Source organism: Phocoena sinus, chromosome 5 (assembly GCF_008692025.1).
Source record: "Phocoena sinus isolate mPhoSin1 chromosome 5, mPhoSin1.pri, whole genome shotgun sequence".
NCBI classification, from domain to species: domain Eukaryota; kingdom Metazoa; phylum Chordata; class Mammalia; order Artiodactyla; family Phocoenidae; genus Phocoena; species Phocoena sinus.
The window spans coordinates 52315208-52337806 of NC_045767.1; the positions used below are offsets into that span (position 1 = coordinate 52315208).

Consider the following 22599-nt stretch of genomic DNA (forward strand, 5'->3'; position numbering starts at 1 on the left):
CCTGATAGAATAAAATTCCAGTTTGGAAGAAAGGAAGGAAAAAAAGGGAAGGTGGGAGGGAGAGTGGGAAACTAAGCAAAGTTCACTCCATTCCAAGAGTGAGGTTGACTTCTAATAAATTCATAAATCCCTTAGAGCTTATTAAAAGGAGATTTGACTTAACTACCTTTAAAAGATCACAATCTATATTTTGAGAGTCAGAAGGCCTGTAAGATCAAATGGAGATAAGGGGACTTGGGGGAGAAAAAGAGATAAGAATATTGTTCTGACAAAAAAAAATAAAAAAATAAAAAAGATGTCCTTGTTTTAATTCAGCAGCTTTTCAATTCAAGTATTAGCTGAGAATCCAGTGGGGTTGTCATCTCTTTTACGTTTGCTCATTACATGCATCACATTGTTCTGGGCACAGTGGGCAATTAAAAAAATGAATCTACCCATTCTGCGTTGAGTAACTCCAGGCTGGAGGCAAGACGTACATAAATAATTCCAATGTGAGGCAACCCGGGAGACGCTGGTCACAGAGGTGTGTCTAGACGCTTGGGATTGCAGAAGGCGAGAGACCTTTCCGTTGGGGGTCAAGGTGGTCATGATGAAACCTTGAAAGAAGAGTGAGGAGAAGTGAGAGAACAAGAGTTGCTGGCAGCGGGCACAGCCTGAGCAAAGGCCAGGTGCATGGAAACACAGGCTTCCAGCAAAGACCCCCAGAGTGGTTCTGTTTGCCAGGAATACGAGACATGTGAAAAGGAGAAACGCAAAATAAGGCTGGAATGTTTGGTTTGGATGAAAGTAAGAAAGGCCTTAAATGACAGTGGAGTCCGAGCCAAAGGCAGAGCCAATAGGGCCGTGGAGGGCTTTGAGCGAGGAAGGTCAGGATCACGGTCCTGCTTCCAGACCCTTGACCAGGCAGGGATGGACTGGAAGGAAAAGCAGAAAGAGATGCAGGAGACTGGGAGGTTGATGAGGAGGCACCTGCAAGAATCCAGGGTGGGGAGCTGACTGCTGGTTCTTTGTGAGCAAGTGCTGGGTCTCGGGCACCGAAATTGGCTGAATACGAGGCTTATTCAAAACCCCAACAAAGGAGGAAGGTAAAGTGGTCAGCAGGAGACTGGACTGAGGGAGAGTGAGAAGGGTGCAAAGTCACAAGGTGAATAAGGTGAGCGCAGAAGAGGCCATGGGATGGAAGTTGCCCAGGAATTGATCGAGCAGTCTGCAAACACATTAGAAGGTCTGGCAAAGCTGGAGACCGTTGGGAAAGCAGAAAAGGTTACAGATTGACCCTGACAGCATTCACCAGTCTGGAGCAAATTAAAAAGCAAATTGGAACTGGCTTAAATAAAAGGGAGTCCCATCGCTGCCACCTCCAATATCTCCTTGGTCGTGGGGTCTACAGATGGCAGAGCAAGCAGGTACGTCAATCTGCACTTCATCAATATGAATTTTCAATGGCATCACGTTGACAGCGGCAGCTGACACATCACCTCCCTCGGCTGAACCATCCCTGAAGCCCTGGGAAGCCTCTTCCTAAAGCCCAGGCAAGGACAGGACCACCCCCTCGGCTGTAGAGGGTGGGGGACTTTAAAACACACTTTCAGGTACATCATCTCACTTTATCCTCATCTTAGATGAGAGACACAAGGCAGGTATTGTTATCTTCATTGTACAAAGTCCAGAGAAACTGAGGTCTGGACAAGTAAGGTGATTTGCCCAAGACCGTGTAGCTATGTTGTGGTGGAGCTTGATGACTTACATAAGCCACTGCTGCCCGGGACACCCGGAAGCTGCCCAGGATACCAGGCATCTGCCAGGCCGTGTGGACACTCATACTCCTTCACAGCCATGGTCAGCCCGGGGAGACGTTGGAAGTGGGGCACACTGGCAGGTGAGTAGGGCTGGCTTCAAAGAGAATGTGGAAAATGACGAGGTGAACCGTTTTTCCTTCCTTGTTTCCTTCTCTTCATTCCTCCCCTCCTTCCCTTCCTTTCTTCCACAAGTGCCTGCCAAGGATCATGTGCCAGGCACTGTGCTAGACATTGGTGACCACCCACCCCTCTGAAGGTCCCTCATCCTCAGGAACCCCAGTTGCCATACCTGCTCACAAAGCCCCAACACTGGATTCCCAACTGAAATATACCATCCACTTCCCAATCTCTTGAGACCCACAAGAGGTAGGAAACCCAAGTGGAGGCTATGACATTTGAGCTGGGCTGTAAAGTGTGAGTAGGAGATCACCTTTGGACATAAGCAAAGGCTTAGAGATGTCTCGGGGTATGGAATGATCTGGTAACAGGAATTCTATAGAGCGTGAGGGAGGCGGTAGCATAAGGGGTACAGAGGAGTTACTGAAGATGAGGAGAGAGCAGGCCCTTGGAAGCCACCTGAGGAATGGCTTTCACTCTGCGGGCCCTGGAAAGCCATCGGGGGCTTTAGGCAAAGGAGTGGTAAATCATTTCAGCGCTTGGAATGACAACTCAAGTAACTGCAGGGAATAAAGAAGATCTTAGAGGGTCTTTATGCAGATATTCTGGGAAGAGTGGATGAGAACCTAGGCCATGGTGGGATAGTAGGAAAGGTGACACAGAGCCCTTATTAAGGACTTGTACCAAAGCAGAAAATATGGGTCTTTGTAGATAATTAGATGGGTGTGGGGTAAGTTGGGAAGAAGAATCAAGGCAGATTCCACAGTGATGTCATTCATCGATATGGGATAGAAGAAGGGAAGAGAGATGGGAAGGGCTGAAGGCAGAGGGAGGGTAAATTCAGTTCAGGGCATGCCGAGTGCGAGGTGCCTGGGGGACACATCCAGTAGCCCTGCGGAGGGATGCAAAGCCCAGTGTGTAGGGGGAGAACAGTGGAGCGTGAGAGGCTGCAAAGCCAGGTGTCAAGTAGGTAGAGGACTGAAGAAAGACCGCTGTATGTGGCAGGTAGGAGGCTGGTCTTGGGTGGCCTTGGCAAGAGCATTTTCAGGAGTAAACATGGGGTGGAAGGCAGGCTCAGGTGGGTTGAGAGTGGATGAGGACAAGGGCACAGAGGGACAGGTGCAGGTACAGGGGGCCTCCTGGGTCCTGCTCAGCCCTCATCCCCAGGCAACTTCTCCCTGTTCAAAGCGTACAGTCATGCCCTTTGAGTTTGCCTCTAGAATGAAGGCCACTCAGGACCCCAGCACTCTCTAGACAGCTAACCGGGCATTCAAGGTCAGCCTAACAGTCATCAGCTTATGCCCCACTGTGTGTCTCCAATCAGAGAAACACATCTGGGATTTCCCAAACAAGCCCTGTATTTTGCCATCTCTGCACTTTTGCTATCTCCATTCCTTCTGCCTAGAACTTTCCTTTACATTTCCACTTGCAGAAATCCTGCCTAACCTTCCTGGCCCAAGTGCTACCGTCATCAAGAACCTTCCTCAATCCCCCAATCCAAATGAACTTCCTTGCAAAGCACAAGGCTATGCACACAACATAGTTGTGTGCAACACGACACAACACAACATAGTTGACCTTCTTCTTTGCTATCCACCTGTCCCACCGAAATACCTCCGGGCTGTGTTTCATTCTTCTTTCATGCCAACCGACCAACCTATCACAGGGATGGATCCATCCTGACATCACCGACCCCCCACCTGTGTGTCTGTCACTATTAAACTATAGGTGGGCAGGCAAGTCCAAGATTCTCTTCCCATAAATGAGAATGTGAAATCAAAGTTGAGGCCCTGCAAATGGGCCAGAACTAGGTCATTTGGGGCATGTTCTCTCAGTATCCTCACTCAGGTCCTGCACCTCTTGAGTCATAGCACAAAGCCTCATCATTCTAGAACTCCTGTCTCCTACCCCAACACAGGTGGTCATGGTCCCTCCTCTTAGGAGCTCACTAATTTGTGTAGGAGTTAAGATCCACACACAGAGAAGGTCCTTTCCTTCCTCAGGGAGCATGTAAATTCTACATGAGTGGTTTGTAAGCTACACTACATAAGGCAACAGGATGAAGAGCTCACTTCAAGCTTGGGTGGTCATGGATGATTTTATGAAGGATGTTGGTGTCTATTCCATCTTGAAGGACTGGTAAAGGCTGTGGTCAGGGAAGAAGTGGAAGGCCCACCCAGATGAGGTCAGGATAATAAAGTAGAAGCCAGAATGCGGAACAGATCAGTTTGGCTGGAACAACCAATTTATGAGGGAAAACGAGGCGTAAGGCTAGAAAGATAGGCCAGCTTGGGGCAGGCCTTGAATACCCAGTAATGGGGAGCCACTGAAGGCTTCTGAGTAAGAGGTCCTGGTGAAGTATCTTTTTTAAGGTAGTTTAATAGGCTAGTCGTATAGAAGGTATATTGGCTTGAAGAAGATATGATATTTTGAACAAACGTAAGATGTTCATTACAATAAAAATGCCATAAGGTAATGGAAACAGAGTAGCCTAGAAGAAGTGAAATGAAAATGAGAAGACTTCAAAATAAAAAATCTGCCAAAGGTTTGTGTTCCTTGGGGACCAGGTGTCCCCTACCACCAGTGCCCTTTTACCTGAAGGACCAGAAAGAGATGCAGACTCTCAACTAAGCAAAGTCCTCTGCCAGGAGGCACCCAAAGCCCCGCTATGGTTTTATTGGTGGAAAACCAGGCAGTGGGTAAGAAACGTTGCTCACTCTGGTCATTTTCATTCAGGGACTAGCCAAAGTCCTCTTCTTATCTTCAGCCAATGTATTTTATTCAATGTGAAAGTCACTAAATTAATTTTTTTTAACATGATAAGAGTAGCAATTGTCAATTTTAGAAGCACATATGCGAATTTCCCTGCACAGGAGAGAACATGAATCCCATTACTTAAAAATAGCAGTTGTGCTCACTTTCCCCCACATGCTAATTTTAATAAACTTACTCTAAAATTAGCCTGCCACTATGAGGATAGCTGCTCATCAAAAATGTTCCCAGGAAGCACTAAGCTTGCCTCGCAAGAGTTCAAGCACTCCTAGGAAACTCTGAACAATGCGGAGCTCTAAGCAGAACTTGTCCTCTTCTCACCAGACTCAGTCACCCCCAACCCTCTGTCAGACCCATCACCACCACTCTCCAGCCACACTTCGAGGGTCATCTTGGACTCACGCTATTGCATCTTCCCGATTCAATTGGCTATGAAATCCTGTATGGGTCTTCCTTTAAAATCTATCTCACAGCCATCCCTTTTTCTCTCTCTCCACTGATGCCATAACTCCTTATCACTTCATTTATTCAAATATTCAAGCATTCACATATTCTACACTCACTGAGTACCTACAAAGGGCAAGTGTTAAGGTCACAAATTAATAACATATGGTCCCTACCCTCAAGGAGTTCAAGATCTTTTGGGCCCAGTGGAGAGAGAGACAAGTCAAGGGTTTATCAAAGAACCATACGATAAGTGGTATGACCTAGGTGCAATTGGGAATATTGATGGTGACAGAGAAGAGACTAGATTACTGGTAGCTCATCTTCACTTGTCTTTCCCTGACTCCTGGGAGAGCTACCAAATTTGTCTTTATATTCCCGCTGCCTGGCACAGTGCCTTGTGAATGACAAAGGCTCGGTGATTACTGAGTTCAGTGGAAATGAATCTTTCCCAAGTATTTTCATCAACTTACACTCTAGCTAAAAAAACTTTCAGAGGCTATTACCAGCTACATTAGAGTACACCCTTCTGTCTTGCTTTTGAAGTTGTTCACCATCTGGTCTACCCTGGCTATCCAACCTCCATTTCTGCTATACCTCAACCCACTAGTTTCAGGCTTTATCTGGAGCATTTCCTCAAAGGCCAACCACCAGTCCAGTGCTCAGGCCTGCTTCCTGTCACCACCACCATGCTCTCTTCAGCCAAAGCGGAGGGACCCAGTTCTACTTCTTCTAAGAAGCTTTTCCCCACTTCTTCAGCTTCACCAACTGCCTATATATGTATCTAAGATATATTGTTCATTATTTTGCACTGTTTTTTCATTTAATATTATGAATGTAATAATGCTTTGAAATATTAAATGGTACTCTATTTACCTTGCCTCAAATTCCTATAACTCCTCCACATATCCCTCTCCCTTTTATTTTTTATTTATTTATTTATTTTTAAAATAAATTTATTTATTTTATTTTTGGCTGCATTGGGCCTTCGTTGCTGCGCGCAGGCTTTCTCTAGTTGCAGAGAGTGGGGGCTACCCTTCATTGCGGTGTGCAGACTTCTCATTGCAGTGGCTTCTCTTGTTGCAGAGCACAGGCTCTAGGCACACGGGCTTCAGTAGTTGTGGCACGCAGACTCAGCAGTTGTGGCTCGCGGGCTCTAGAGCACAGGCTCAGTAGTTGTGGTGCACAGGCTTAGTTGCTCCATGGCATGTGGGATCTTCCCGGACCAGGGCTCGAACCTGTGTCCCCGGCGTTGGCGGGTGGATTCTTAACCACTGCTCCACCAGGGAAGCCCCTCTCTCCCTTTTAAAAGCCAGACATTTTGCCTTCTCCAAGGAAGAGAGTGCTCAGCAGAACACTAGTAGCAAAGTGAATGGCTTTTCAGTTTTGAAGGCCTTGTCCTTCACCAGAAGATACCAGAGCAAAGAAGAGTCTCCCCATAACTCCCTCCCCCATGACTCTCCAAAAGACTAGAAAAGATCTCCAAATTTGAGGAAAAGGCAGACAGAGTGCAAGGAGAGAGAGCCTGGTTATCATTGAATGTCTAAGAATGAACACTTATCAGCCTGGTGTCAGGAGAGTGGAGTAAGGACAGTGGGACTGAGATGTAGGGGCCGTGGCTAGTTTTGACGGAAACCTGATGAGTTGGGGAATCAGAGAGGTAAAGAGTAAAGCTCTCTATAGCGATGACTGTCTTCAATATTCATTCTGCCCCTTTTTAAAGACTTAAGTTTACTGAGGTATAATTTACGTAGAGAAAAAATATCACCCTTTTGAGGTGTACAGATCTATGGATTTTAACAAACTTATACAATCATGTAGCCATCAACTCAATCAAGGCATAGACTATGTCCATCACTCTAAAAAGCTCCCTCGTATTCCCCTGCAGTCAATCTGTTCACTCACTCCAGGCTCTGGCAACCACTGATTGGTTTTTCTGTCCTTTCCGTTGTGCCTTTTCAAGAATTTCATATAAGTGGAATCTTACAGTCGGTGCATTTGAGTCTCTGCCTTCTTTCACTTGACATGTTTCTGCATGCATCAGTAGTCTGTTCCATGTTAATGCTAAGCAGGATTCTATGATGTGGATGTAGCAACTTATCCACGTGCCAGTTAGTGGACACTGTTGTGTTTCCAGTTTTCAGCAATTATAAATAAAACTGCTATAAACATTCACATACAGGATTTTGTGTGGACACGTGTGTTCATTTCTCTTGGGTCAACACTTATGAGTAGGATTGCTGGGCTGTTGGGTTTAGTGTAGGTTTGACTTTATGAGAACTTGTAAAACTGTTTTCAAAAGTGGTTGTACCATTTTTTATTCCTCTAGCAACGTAGGAGACTTCCAGTCACTCTGCATCCTTATCAGCACTTGGTTTTCCCATTTTTTCTTTCTGTGTCTGTTTTTCCATTCTAACAGATGCATTGTGGCATCTTATTGCGGCTTTAACTTACATTTTCCTGATGGCTGACGATGCTGTGTATCTGCTCATGTGCTTATTTACCACCTGAATCTCTTCTTTAGTGCAGTGTCTATTTAACTCTTTTGCCCATTTTTAAAATTAGATTGTTTTCTTACTATTGTGTTATGAGAGTTCTTTGTATGTTCTGGATATATGATATGTGTTCTGCACAAAATTTCTCATCTGTGGCTTGTCTTTTCATTTTTTTTAACAGAGTCTTTCAAAGAGCAGACATTTTTTATTTTGATAAAGTCCAATTTATCCTTTTTTTCCTTTTATAAGTTTGTGTTTTTCCTGTCCTGTATACCTTTCTAACTTTTTAATAGAACCCTCCCAAATTTAAGTCGGGCATACCCAGCTTAAGATGACATTTCCTAGCCTCCCTTGCAGCTACATGTGGCCATGTGACTGCACTCAGACAAATGGGATGCGAGAAGTGATGCATATAGCTCTCTAGTCATCCCTAATTAAAGAAAAGCCTTTTGCCCTGGACTTCCCCTTTCTCTCTTTCCCCTTTCCATGGGCTGGGACAAAACACTGCAACAACCTAGCTTTAACTATACAGTTGAGGACCATGCCCTAAGAAACAGTAGAGAAACAAGATGGGAGAAACCTGGGTTCTTAAATGACTCATGGAGCAGGGCTGCTCTCCCAGCCTGGACCACCACACCATGACACGAAAGAGACCTAAATATCTACCTCACTGAAACCACTATATTTTGGGAGTAGGTATCTTTGTTAAGTGGCTTAGACTTTACCCTAAAAAATATACCCTTCTTTCTTAGGAAGTAAAACATAATCCCCAATTCCCCGGACCCAGCCTGGTGTGGTGTGGTGTGTCTATGCGGAAAATTGCACCACGGTTTCTCAAAGTTTCCCTCAGCTCAGGAGTGATTCAGAGACAGCAGAACACGGCTGAATTCCCCCACCTTGGGCAAGGGAGCAAAGCCCCCCATGCCCAGAGTAGTGAAGTAGCAGTAGATCACCTTGTTCTTCATTCACCCAAAGTAGCATGGGTCTGGTACAGACACCAAAGGGCCAGAAGAGGGGAACGAGGGCAGACACAACAGTGACTGACAGTGACCAATGACCAGATGCTAGACTGAAACGAGGAGAGTGTGGCTAAACAAAAATAGCCCAGACCAGTTGTGCGCCCCCTACCCCATCACCCCTGCCAGTGGCTGAGTACTACTTACCGCCCCTAGAACTCAAATACAAGTTCAGGCAGAGGTGTGATTCCAATGCAGATTACGTTCCCCACCCCCGCCGCCCGCCTTACAATGGGAGTTTGTAATCAAAATCAAGGTGTTATAGCAAAATTAAGTTTTCAGTTTGTGAACACCTGAGTTTGTGCCCTGAGCTCCACCCTCACTGTACTAATGTTTGCTGAACATTTACTGCTTGCCAGGAAGACAGCAAAACACGAACGAGCATGATTTCACTGGATCCTCACAATTAGAACACCTGCGAGCAGGTGCTTTACGATCCTGTTTAAAGATGAGAAAAATGAGGCTCGGAGGAGCTGCGTGGCACGGTGATTCTCTCGACACCCATTCCCCTTCTCCTGGCAGTTGTTCTCACCCCCCTGACCCACTCTCAGTCCATGTGGCCTGGGCAGGGCCCCGTGCACAACTGCAGGCCTGAGACAGGTCACTGTGCTCCTGAGTAACTTCTTCCAGGGCAGGTGAGGGATCTAAGTGGGTGCAAAGGGAGTGATTCCTGGGGTTCTATGGGGTCTCCTGTCTTCCCCTCTGGACTTGAGCTTGAGAGGGTGGGAGGCTGAGACTGAAGTCAGGCCCCAAGCAGAGCCTAAGATGGAGAGAAAGCATCTGTTTGAGCACTGAATCCAGCTGTGCCCCACGCCACCCCTATCTTGGAACGATTAGTCACGGCAGCTGTGTTAGTTTGCTGGAGGCTGCTGTAACAAACTGCATAAACTGGGTGGCTTGAAACAATAGAAATTAATTTCTGATAGTCCTGGAGGTCAGAGGCTCAAAATCAAAGTGTCGATAGGGCCAGGAGCCCTAATAAGACTCTAGGGGAAGACCCTTCCTTGCCTCCTCCTAGCTTCTGGTGGCTGCCAGCAATCTTTGGCTTTCCTTGGCTTGTGGTAGCATAACTCCAATCTCTGCCTCTGTCATCACCCGGCCTTCCTTCCTCTGTGTCTTCACATCGTCTTCCCTTTGTGCACCTCTGCAGCCAAATTTCCCTCTTCTTATAAGGACACTGGTCATTGGATTAGGAACCCACTCAGATGACCTCATCTTGAGAACATCTGCAAGGTTCTGTTTCCAAATAGGGTCATATTCACAGGTATTGGGGGGAGGACCTTAGGACTTGAATATATCTTTTCGGGGACACAATTCAACCCACAATATCAGCTGATAAATTCCCTTTGAGCTGAACCTGCTTGGGTTGGGTTTTGCACCGAGAAAGAAGTACAGCCAAGACTTACTCTCAGTTCTCAGTCAACAAACAAGACCCAAAGCTGCGCCCTTATCCACAGGCTCAGACTGCAAGCCTGTTCAGCTTCCCTCCCCAAATGTCAGCGGCTCTACTTCGGGCAGAGGCCCAGGCTTAACCATCTTCTATATCTGCCTCCTAGTCACTCACTGCATACAGCATGCTCACGGAATACAGGACTGATTGCTATCTAATTAATTCACCAAAATTCAAATAGTGAAACTGAATTAGTCATGGTTTATCACAGGGCAGTAGGCTGAGAGATGACCAGGATTTTTATCTTAGAAATAAAGTTATGGATTGTCTGCACGACTGCATTTCAAGATTTCCCCCTGATTTGAAAGATCACCTCAGGTGGTGATGAGAAGAATGCTTCCCCCTCCCCAGACATTTAATTTCCAGAATAGAACAGAAGCCACACTCCTTTTACACGCATGGCCGTGTTTACTTCACGACCTGAGAGAAGGCTGTCATTTCAGCTTGTTATGCTAAAAATGTGAAAATAAAACTGATCTCTATAGGATCATTTAAATGAAAACTGCTTCCTAGAGGCAAGCCGAGGAAGCAAACTGATTGAAAGAGAGCACAGGGCTCTGGGCAGGAAGGGCCATGGAGTGTGGACCCAGGGTGGGAGGTAGAACCGGGGACTTCTGTAGAAACAGACTGGAGCCCATTTGACCCAGGTCACATGTGTGGTGATGCCTTCCCCAGTTCCTTCCACTGGCTTCCAAAGTCACTTTCAAACGCCACTAGCCACGGACCATTCTCTTCCTTGAATCCTACTTGCCTAGGGCCAACACGATTTCTCCACGCCCACGGAAGCCCAGGCAACTGAACTTGAGTGTGCGGCGGAATCCCCTGGTGAGCTCCCTTTGCAACAAAAGCAGATTTGGGGCTACACCCCCAGGCACTTTCATGAAGTAAGGGAATTCGTTTCCTGTGGTTGCCACAGCAAATCACTACAAACTGGGCGGCTTGTAACACAGAAATGTATTCTCTCACAGTCATGGAGGCTGCCCATCTCCAGTTTCTGCCTCTTCACATGGACTTCCTCTCTGTGTGTCTCTGCTTCCCCATAGGCTTCTCCCTTGTATCTCTGTGTCTCAAATCTATCTCTACTTTCTCATAAGAACACTAATCATTAGATTTAGGGCCCATCCTAAATCCAGGATGATCTCATTTTGAGTTCCTTAGCTTGATTATATCTGCAAAGACCCTGTTTCCAAATAAGGGCTTATTATAGCTACTGGGACGTTAGGACTTAGATGTATCCATGGGGGGAAGAACACAATTCAGTGCACTACTGTGGATTTGGGGAGAGACCCAGAAACTTGTATTTTTTCCCCCAAATGCCAAGTGACTCTTTTTACTCTTTGCTCCCAAAATGACTCATGATCTGTAAATCGTCCTCTGAGCAACAATGATCCAGTTGCTGAGGATTCAAAGATGAATAAGACATAGACCCCTCCTTTGAGAATCTACTGTCTAGGGGAAGATACACACAGATGAACTGGTGATTAAGATACAAAGTGTGGCCTAATGATCCCAAGCTCTGGAGTCAGGCACCAGGGTTCAAGTTCTGCCCCCTCCAGATGTGAGGCTCTGAGCGAGTTCCTTAGCATGTTTGGGCCACAGTTTCCTTATCTGTAAAATAAGAAATAATTCCTACCTTATACCATTGTGAGTATGAGGCTGTGTAAATGTTAAATATGAAGGATGGACTTGAGGAATGGCCGTTAGCGCTTATGAAGGTGGGAAGCGCCTTGCATTCATTTTCACATCCCACAGCCCCGAGCTGTGTGCCCTCTGCGTCCTAAGCTTTAATGAATGTCTGAAGGCAAGACAGCGTTACTCTGGAGACACAGAGCTGGGATAGGCAGGACAACTACGGAAAGACCCATATCCGGATCTTGACTTATTCTACAAGCATTTTTTGAGCACCTGCTGTGTATGAAGCTCAGCGTGTAGGTGTAGGCACCTGGGACAAAGCCAAATAAAATACACAGCCTAGTGGGGAGACCAACAGACTGCAATACTGTGTGGTCAGGGCAAGACAGAGGCACCCTCAGTCCAGGGACAGCCATGCCAATAAAAACTTCCTTCTTTGGTTTCCCATCCTTCCCAGTCCACCCTTTAGGATTCTCTTAGTGTTTATGGTGTGACTCTCCTTCCACACTATACCATATGCTTCAGGAGTTCTTTGAGGGCAGAAGGGGTCATCTGTCATCTTGGCCATTGTATCCCAAATACCGAGCAATGTACCTGACTCCTGATAGGCATTCGACAAGAATTTGCTGGAGTAGTGAACATTCTGCTATTTCAGAGCCCAGCACTGGACTTCCATGTAGAACCACCTCCAGCCTCCTTGACCGCTGGGTATAATTCTTGACGAGCCAAGAGAAAAGATCCCCAGAGGATCTGTCCCTTAACATAAAGCCTGACAGAGGAGATGGGGACAGGCTGCATGACAACATATCATAACACTGTCCAGTTATTACATACAGATCAAGAGGGAACAAACTGAACTTGGGGAGAAGCTATGACAGTCCATTCCTCTTCAGAAGTACAACGCTTTGCATACACTGGACATTAAGTACTGTTATCAGACTGACCTGGAGGCCCAGGAAATGGTGAAAGGAGAAAGACGGTAACGTTTCCCTTCCAGCACCCAACGTGGGAAGGAAGCCAGCAAACCATTACACCCTGCATTGTGCATGTAGAAGTAAGAAAACGGAGGCCCAAGCTGGCCTTGGGGACGGGGATGGTTCTCAGGAGGGAGAGAATGGAGAATTTCCGGGGCGTGGTCGGCACAGCTGGGTAAGTGGCTAACGCCATCACAAATGGTGGTAAGTCAGGACGAACAATTTACCTGTGAGAGAGAGACACCAGCACTCTCTCTCACCTGGAGAAGTCAGGCAGCCCCTCCCAGGCCAAACCATTCTTAGGGTGGGCTGAAGAGAGAATGGCATAGGAGTCCAAAAGCCGACCCCAGGGGTGTTTCTGACAAAATCGCTGGGCCGGGGGGCGGGGGTGGGGGGGAAGGCACGGTATTCTCTGCTTCCACAAATCGAATGACTTCTGCACCAGTGTTTCACTCCTTTGATAAACGGCGCGCCACCTTACACACAGAAGGCCCACGGTAAACGTGTTGACTTAACTGAATGACCGAACGAACGAAGGCTACGGAGGACCCTATGGAACTCCCCTCCCCCACAAAGCTCCGCTGCAGGTGATTCCACCTGGCCCGGCCGTAGCCCCAGAACCCGGATTTCCCCCTGGCACCACCTTTCCGCTTCAACACTGGGCGTCCAATCGCTTGGCTCCAAAACAGCGGCAACCGAGAAGGCAGGTGGGGCTTGGCTCCCACTCCCGGATCCCCGCGCTCCTCTCGCCAATCCAGTGCCCAGCCCTGCCCGGAGGGAAGGCCCCTCGCCGGAGGGAAGGCCCCTCCCCAAAGGCTGGCACCAGCTGGCCTGGAATAAAGTGGCGCCCGGGCAGACCGCAAAGGGCGGGAGGAACGGCGCACCTGGAGAGGCGCGTGAAAGCAGCCCCCCGAGGCCGCGGGGTGCGCGTCCCCCGCGAGTCCCCGCCCGGCTCGGCCACCCGGGGGGCGCGGGCTCGGGGCTGGGGACCGCTCGGCCCGGCCCATCCCGCCCGGCCGGCGCCTCGGCCTCACCTCGCTCACCAGCCCCTGCCAGTCGCTCTCGGTCCGGTCGCCGTTCATGGCCTCCTTCTCCAGGCACGGGCCGGCCTCATGGACGCCACCCTCCTCCTCTGCGGCCTCCTCCCGCCGCGCCGCCGCCGTCGCCTCCTCCACCCGGGCCCCGCGCGGCCCCGAGAGGGCCCGGCGCCTCCGAGCCGCCGCGCCGCCGCCTCCTGCGGCTGCCCGCGCTGTTGACTCAACGTCAGCCTCCGCGGGAGGAAGGGGAGGAGGAGCCGCGGTCGGTGCCGGGCCGCAGCCGCCGCCGAGACGGCCTAGGACCGCGCCACGAAGCCCCCGGGCCCCGCGCAGCCCCCGGACCCCGCGCTCGTGGCGGCCGAGGTCCTGACCGCAGGATTACTGCTCTCCCGGCGGGAGGCGGCTCGGCGTCCCCCACCAGAAGTAAATCCCCAAGTCCAGCCATTCCCTGACCACTATCACGGCTCTCACCATTAGAATGTAAGCCCCACCTGGGCAGAGGGTTACTTCCCTCTCGGATGAATGTTGGGTACAGGGCCTGGCACACAGTAGGTGCCCTACAAATATTTGTTGAACCTATGGATGAATGAACCACATGTTCTTACATATTTAACATGGTTTTTTAAGCTACTGATGTTTATTTCTATTTCTTAAATTATCAGCTGTCATAAATAAAATCATTGAAAATAAAACGATCATGAATTCTAAATAGGACCGAAAGCTCTGAGTGTGATGCTTAACATGGGTCAAGAGAGGTGTTGAAGACATATTAGCATCAAACTGAGACTTTCTCCTAAGAGGAAGGGCTAAAAGGGAATTACATTACAGAGGACAGGGGAATCTTCACCCATGAGTCAATATTATTCAAGGTGGTTTTCCCCACCCACCTAAAATCCTGTCCTGAACCCACTACCAGTAGTGAGCTTTCCATACTTGTAGAAGCGCTGCCTGTAGAGATGAGCATGTAGGTTGAGAAGTTGTGAACCCATTTTAGTTGTGGACACATTGCAACCAACATCTATTTGTTTTAGTCCCTGTTGATCCTGAATCGATCCTGCAGGATGGAGGTTACCTCCATTTATCAGAAAAGGTGGAGAAACAGAGACTCAACTAGGACTCCTAGCTCCCAGAGACACTTCCCAGCCTCTTGGAAACCTGAAAATGAAGTATTACCCCTGGGAGTTGGAAATATTGCATTCTATTGTTGGCCTTGTTTTATTGGCTGTTTGCAAAATGGTGTCCATAATTCCCATGTCGCACCCACTGTCTTTGACTCTAGGCTCAGCCACGTGACTTGCTCTGGCTAACGTGATTTTTGCAAGTGTGCTACACAAAGAGGCTTGTAAAATACCTGTGCAGTAGGGCTTATTCTTGCTTACGCTCTTAGGAACCTCTGATCACCACCATAGAAACAAGCCCAGAAGAGCTTGCTGGATGATGAAGGACTCATGGCCAACAACCAGCCAACTGCCACGTGTGAGTGAGGCCACTGACCCGCAGCGGCCACAGATGCCTGCATTAGTCCAGCTGAGGTCAGCAGAAAAACTACCCAGCTGAGCCTTGCCCAATTTGCTGACCTACAGAGCACGTGCTAAATAAGCTGTTGTCGTTTTAAGCCCCTAAGTTTTGGGGTGGTTTACTATATAACAATAGATAACTGATATAAGTGGTGACATCACTAATGAGGAGCCTGGATGGCCTGAACTCTCTCTGGAAGCCCTGGCATCATGACCTGTTGGGTCCTCATCTAAAGAAGATTCTACAGCAGATTCTGGCAGACCAGGGGCTACAGGAAGGAGCCAGTCTAGTAGGTAGCACTTTTATTCAGTGCCTGTTGTGTACAAATCCTGTACTCATCCTGAACACATTCAATAGCATTGCAGACCACAGTCCCCGTCCTAGAGGATTTGCAAGCCTTACCATTAAAGTTTTGCAAACAAGTGCTCTAGGGAACAAGAGAAAAAGAAGGGGCTAGAATACAGCTAATGCTTCTGGTATTCTGACCAGCTGGGCCACCTAATCCATTCTTTGTAATCCAAGAGGGTGGAAATAAGGTCATCCCTGAGTTGAATGTCTAGGGTTAACTCAGCACCAAACACTTGTTCCTAACAGCCTGATCGATGTCTCATGCTAAGAAGAAAGGTACTGTCTGCCAATATATTGCCCTCTGGCAAACCATCTGGTTTCATTCCAACCTGTCAATGAGATAGACTTTAGGAAGAGTGGGCATAACTTGGTCCATCTGCCTTCCACTGCCTCGAGGTCTGCGCCTTGCTCTCGGCTGGCATTCAGGTGGGAAAGCAGCCCGCCCCTTCTAGTTACTATGTTTAGCTGAGGCTTTCAGTACTGCTGTGGCTTTGGAGCCTTCACTGGTATTTCAGGCAGCAGGACAATCAGCAAGCTGTTGGGAGCCAAGGGATCTTCACGAGAGGGATCATGTACCTTTACGACAACTCTCTGTGCGACTTTTTGCACCTACTTGCTTTCCTTCTCTGAAGTAAGTCAGCCAGTTATTAAGGTGTTTAAAAATAAAACTGGGGAGGAAAATCAAAGAGTGGCAAGCCTCTACCCTCCCCAGCGTGTGGAGAAACTTTCAACTCAGTTGAAACGGCATCTCCAGTTGCCTGGGTTTCCCTTAGAGGTTTCATGCCCCAAGTGCCAGGTCGAACCTGCTTAGCTTGTGAGATGTGATGAAATCACAAACCACGGCAATGTAGCTGTGATTCTTTTTGATCTCTTTTCATTTATGTAGCCTGACATTGAGTAATAATAATAATTAAACGCAGTTTAAGCTTTCAGGCACCTATACCAGAAGGCCTCTAGACACCTCATCAACAGCAGCCCAGGCTGACAGAAATGAAGCTAATACTATTGTGGTTTACATTTTTCAAATGAAAAAATAAAACTGCTCATCAACTGTCCTCACCTCTGATAAAAGCAGTACATTAAATGTTCCATCCCACAGTCCATTTGCATGGGACCAGTTTCAAACCAGGGGCCCTGGTCTTAAATTTGCTACCCTGGCACTAACTGTTGAAACCTCGTTTTCATCCTCTATTTTCACATCCCCTCAACTCTCTGACAAATCTCTAGGGACCCAATTTTTCTTATATATATATTCAGAGCCCCAGGGCCAATTCTATCAATATTTATTTATTTATTTGTGCGTGTAGTTAGAAGAAAGTGCTTAGGTGCTTTTGAGCGATGCTTTAAACTTTCAAAAGTTTGGGAGGGTTTTAGATATGGAAACTCCAAAACAGCTTAATCTAAGAAATTGAACTAGTAGATACTGATGAAAACAAAACAAAATATATCTCTGGAGAGACTGGGAAAGAAAGGATGGCTTGAAGTTATTGTTAGAAACGTAGCCTCTCCTTACGGGTTCTCTATCGACTTGCAAGATAACTTTGGCTAAGTTTCAGCAGCCTCAGACACACGGGAAAGCCCTAAAGCTTTTGATACAACTTCTCCAGACGGCATTTTCAGTTCAAATTCTGGCCGCCCAAGCCAGAATGTCAGCATTCTCATTAAAGGAAACTGAGCAAATCTCCAGTAGAGATTTTTGGCTCAGCTTTTCTCTGAAATGTACAATTGGGGCAATATTTATGGCCATTCATTTCTCCAGTCACTTTTCTCCTGCCTGAATTAGGAAACCCAGTCTGATGAGCCTGGGAAGAAAATGATTCTTAATGACTGTGGTTTATAGTGGTGTGTGTGTGTGTGTGTATGTTTAATGTATATATTAATTAGCTCTATATGAGCCAAGATCCTCAATTCTTTCTCTTGTCAAGGGAGGGCCATTTTGACAGGTCCTGCCAGGAGTCCCTATGACCCGGTTGCTAAATGGCTTCCTTTGTTCGTGACTTTAACCCAGGGCAGGGAACTGCAGGTCCCAGTGTGCACTGCAGTCAGGCCTCCTGCAGAGCCCTGAGACCCAAGGTCCTCTGGGCCACTGGCCTCAATTCTGTAAAAGATAAGCCTCTTCCCTTCCTTTCTTTGCCCCTACCTGGGGATACTCTGCAAAGGGCCTCATCCATCATTTCCCTACCAGGGCCCGTAGCCAGATACCAGACAGACAGACAGACAGGGGATTCTGGCTGGGTTCCTGACTCAGAGCATTCTCTGTCTCTTAGCCCCCTGAACTCCTGGCCCGTCTCTGTGCTGCCACCAAGCCCTCCCTGCCCAGCAGCAAACAATCAGTTGCATGCTACTCCTCTCCACCCTGCCCCCCAGCCCAGCTAGCTGCCAATCAGCCGGGCAGCAGCAGGTGGAAGGAAGTTCCACTCCCCGCTGAATCTCTTCTGAGGTGCTCAAAATGACTGAGTGGGGCTGATGATGGCCTGTGGACCCACAATTGCCATCCCCAGAAGGGGCGAAGCGTGATTGACTGGAGCGTTGAGGGCAGGAGGCTGGGGACCGGCGGAGGCAGACGGGCAGCTTTTTTCTCTACCTGTGGAAGGGTCCCGATAAGGGGGAGGAAGATGTCAGGAGGAAAGGGCCCTGAGCTGGAGAAGAAAAGGAAGAAAAGGAGAGACAGAGGTAGATGCAGGGCTTGCGCTCCGGATAAGAGGCCAAGAAATCAACTAGAGAAATCAATTAGAGATGATCATACTAAGTGAAGTCAGTCAGAAAGAGAAAGACAAATACCATATGATATCACTTTTATGTGGAATCTGAAATATGGCACAGATGAACCTACCTACCAGGCAGAAAGAGACTCACAGACGCAGAGAACAGATTTGTGGTTGCCAAGGGGGGTGGCGGAGGGATGGACTGGAGTTTGGGGTTAGTAGATGCAAACTATTGCATATAGAATGGATAGACAACAAGGTCCTTCTGTATAGCACAGGGAACTATATTCAATGTCCTGGGATGAGCCATAATGGAAAAGAATATAAAAAAGAATGTATTAAAAAAAAACAACCCACAAGAGAAGAGTGGAAAGCATTGGACACAGCAGTGGATGGGGGTAAATCCAACCCTGGCCCATGGGGGGAGTGGAGTGAGCTGTAGCCCAAGGAAGCAGTTAAATGGAAAAGAGACAGGGAAAGTGAGTCTGCTCTCAGATTATTCAAATTTGTTGTACTTATTGATAATGTGTTTCATTTCTTCTACATGGGGGGCTATGATTCAGCACAAATTTGATGTAAATTTATGGAAATGGAAATGCAGAGAGCGGCTGCAGGCCCTGCTGCTGGCGGGTTAACAGCTCGGCCTTCACCCAGGCGGAGGTTACCACTCTCTGGACTTGGGGAGCTGAAAATAGAAACGTCTGACTTGGGGTCCACTGGCCTCTCCTACAGGCCAAGAGAGGCACTGACCCTGTCGCTCTGCAAGGCTTAGTTAAAAAAAAAAAAAAAAGGGCTAATGACTGTCTAAAATAGTATCACCTACACTGTCTTCTTATCTGATTTTTGTCTTAGGTTGGGGGGAAGAATTTTTACCCAGTAGAGATGAGCACGCTTATTTCAATGAAAGGAGAGGAAAACAAAGAAGAGAATTAACATTATCTAGGACCTACTGTGTGCACAGAGCTCGCTAGCGAAGTGACACAAGTGTTTTTCCTCCTGTACTGTGGAAGAATCAGGGGGCTGGGGTTAAAAAAAGAAAAAGAAAAAAAAGAAAGAAAGAAAACAATTTGCTAGAGAGGGTGAAAAGGTGGCATTCCATACAAATGGATGGAGCTGGTCAAATATTTATTGTCCATTAGGCTGTCCTTCAGAACACTGGATGTTGATTTCTATCTTTCCCCCTCATACCAGGTCATGGCATTTGTCTAATGATGTGCCTCTCCCAGTTGGTAGCAGCCTCTCTGGCTTGGCCGTGACCCTGACAGCCAAGAGAACTTTTCGCAGCTTAGGAATAGCTTCTCTGAGCCAGACTCTGCAACTTGCAGTTGCAATGAGACAAGAAATTCAAGAGACCAAGATACAAAGCCAGACCAAATGGTTTTAGTGCCCCTTCATTCCCGTTAGAGATAAAGTTTACTGGCACTGGTTCTCGCTTTCCACCAAAGTAGGGATTCCTTTCAATATCCAAACAGTTGTGAGGTCCCGAACTGCCGTGCTCAGCTGGTCTGGGGGCAGACAGAGGCGTTTGCCTACAGCCCACAGCCATGGTTTGTGGGTGTATTTGAGCAAATGTTTCCAAGGATGGCAGTGATCTGCTCACTTGTATTACATCCACGAGGTAGAAACTGTCAGCCCTTGGTGACACTGTTTATAATGCTTTGACCTCATTCAGTCACCAAAGGGCAAATTTCTCTTTGTTCTCTAACAGGAACACAACATGGCAAGTAAACATGATGTCTAAAGAGAGACTGTCAACAAGGGCATTTACGAGCTTATCATGCCCCTGCTGTTTCACTGAGCAGTTTACCTCTGGGGAGAGAAGCACATATATGCCCCTTACATGCCCACATGTGACACAATGATTGCCGTTTATTAACACTGTTTGTTCCCACGAGACAGGAAAAGTAATCTTAAGGTGATACAAGTGAGTCTGAGGAGGGTCTCCTTTAACATGCAGAGTTGTTTATTCACTCGACAAACATTTCTTGAGCTTGTCCTAAATGCTGAGCTAGTCAGTGGGGTTGGCAACGAGGCTAAGACCCACTCCAGCCTCGAGACTCCTAGTCTAGTAGCTGAGTTCCCCAAGCAGCTGAACACTGCAGAACATGGAGAAATATTCCAGAATTGGACCCTTCAACTATGATACGGCATATAGTCAGCATCTTCAGGGACTGGGAATGAACCATGAAACCAGGTCCATTTGGTATGCTTATAATGGTTAAAATGGCAAACTTTATGTTATATATATTTTACCATAATAAAAAAAGTTTAAAAAGTACTTGAAAAAATAAAAAACACAAAAAAGAAAAACCAGGTCCATTTCGTAAGCTGGGAGAGGGCAAGATCAAAGGTGACAAAGACACAGAAATCATGAGTTGGTGAGTTTACTCATCAAGTCTCAGAACATTTGAAAAAGAAGAAGCAGTGACCCCTTTCCAAGGTCAAGGAAAGTTTTAATTGGACAAAAAATACTTTCAAAAGGGAGCAGTGGGTGGGAGCAGTGACCCTGGGAGCTGGGGTATCTTCATCTCTCTGTGACTTAACTGTACAATGAGCAGATCAGGCCAGATGACCTTGAAGGTCTATGACTCCACGAAATTAAGCCTAATTTTACATTTGGGTGGAACTCTGTACAAAAGGGTAGTGAAGGTACTGTCAATATCATCGAAGAAAGATTACAGCACCATAAAGTGTTACAAAGACAAGGAATCTTAGATAGCTGGACCCCTTACTATACAAGAGAAGAAGTAGAGGCCCAGAGTGATAAAACACTGTGCCCAAGGTCACAGAGCTTGTTAGGGACAGAGCTGTGGCCAGAGTCCAGAACTTCCAATTCCCATGCCCTGGCTGCTTCACAATGCCCTGAAGCTTGAGGTTCCTGAAGAGCAGAATGCTGGTTATCTATTACTATGCAACAAACCATAATAGGTGCTTAATAAGTGTGTTTTGAGCTCTATTTAAATACCATTCTTCTCAGTAATAATGTAAACTAGCATTTATTGAGCAATTACCATATTCCAGGCACTTTGCTAAATACTTGACATGTGTCACCTCGTCTGATCTTCGCAAAACTGTATAATTATCTGTAATTATCCCAGGCCTGATATTCAGTAGGTAAAAGCCAGGAAGGCCTTATTAGTTGTCGAAATTGTAAAATACTTCCATATGAGTTGGTAAATACCAGCTGCTCTGTGCCCCTGAAATAAACCACTGACCTTTATACCTCCCCACTGAAAACCCCAGACCAAGAGGGACCCAGGTGGGCACAGCCAAGGGGGAACCCCCCTCATGTCTGAAGCCCTGTATGCTTCCCCCACCTTGGCTCCCATCCCTACGTGTCTCCCTGTTCTAAGCTGACCGCATGCTGAAGGGGTAGACAGAGCTTGGTAGTTGTGTTGGTGCCTCAGCGAGTAAGTGCTTGGTGCCCATCTAACCAAGAATCTTCAAGAGTGAATGGATGGATGGATGGATCTTCAAGAACTAATGTGCTGGAGGCCCTGTGGCCAATTATGGGATTGGCAGCCTCTACAGAGTGCTTTATGGGCCGTTAGGTATTTTGAATATCACTCTTGATTACCTGCATTTGATAGAAAAAGAAGCTGAGAATTCTAAAGAGTTTTTAAATGACTTGACCAAAGTCACATAGCTAGTGAGAGGTGGATCCAGGACTAAACTGCCTTCTAGCACCACGTGCCCTGCTATTGTACTAAGCTACTATATTAGTATTTTAGGGCTGCTCTAACAAAGGACCACAGACTGGGTGGCTTTAACAACAGAGCTTTATTGTCTAGCAGAACTGAAGGCTAGAAGTGTGAAATCAAAATCAGCTGGGTAGGTTCCTTCCGAGGACTGTTAGGGAAAGATCTGTTCCAGGCCTCCCTCCTTGGCTTTAGAGGCCATTCCCTCCCTGTGTCTCTTCACATCGTCTTCCTTCCACGCCTGTCTGTCTCTGTGTCCAAAATTTTCCTTTTCACAAGGACACCAGTCACATTGGATTAGGAGCCCACCCTATTCCAGTATGACCCTATCTTAACTAATTACAGTTGCAATGACCCTATTTCCAAATAAGGTCACATTCTGAGGTACTGCGGGTTAGGACTTCAAACACAGGAATTTGGGGGGAGGAACACAATGTTTTCTTAATGCAACTTCCTCATCTTTGTGTAACAAAGTTAATTAGGTGTCTACATAAATTGTCTGGAGAAAGTTCATGATGGATAGGTCAACTAGCTCCCCAATTCATGCTTCACCATTGCCAAGGCCCCCTTTACTTCAATCAGAAGTAGTGTGAA

At 47.2% G+C, this 22599-nt stretch overlaps 1 protein-coding gene across 1 annotated transcript in view; it reads right to left on the minus strand.

The window, feature by feature from the left end:
- The window catches only part of CCDC149 (coiled-coil domain containing 149), a 96778-nt gene extending 82838 nt beyond the window's left edge, over positions 1–13940 (minus strand). The window contains 1 exon segment of the mRNA XM_032632671.1: positions 13734–13940. Within this exon segment, the coding sequence (XP_032488562.1) occupies positions 13734–13781 (48 nt within the window). The 5' untranslated portion in view covers positions 13782–13940.
- Between the last annotated feature and the right edge of the window lie 8659 nt (positions 13941–22599).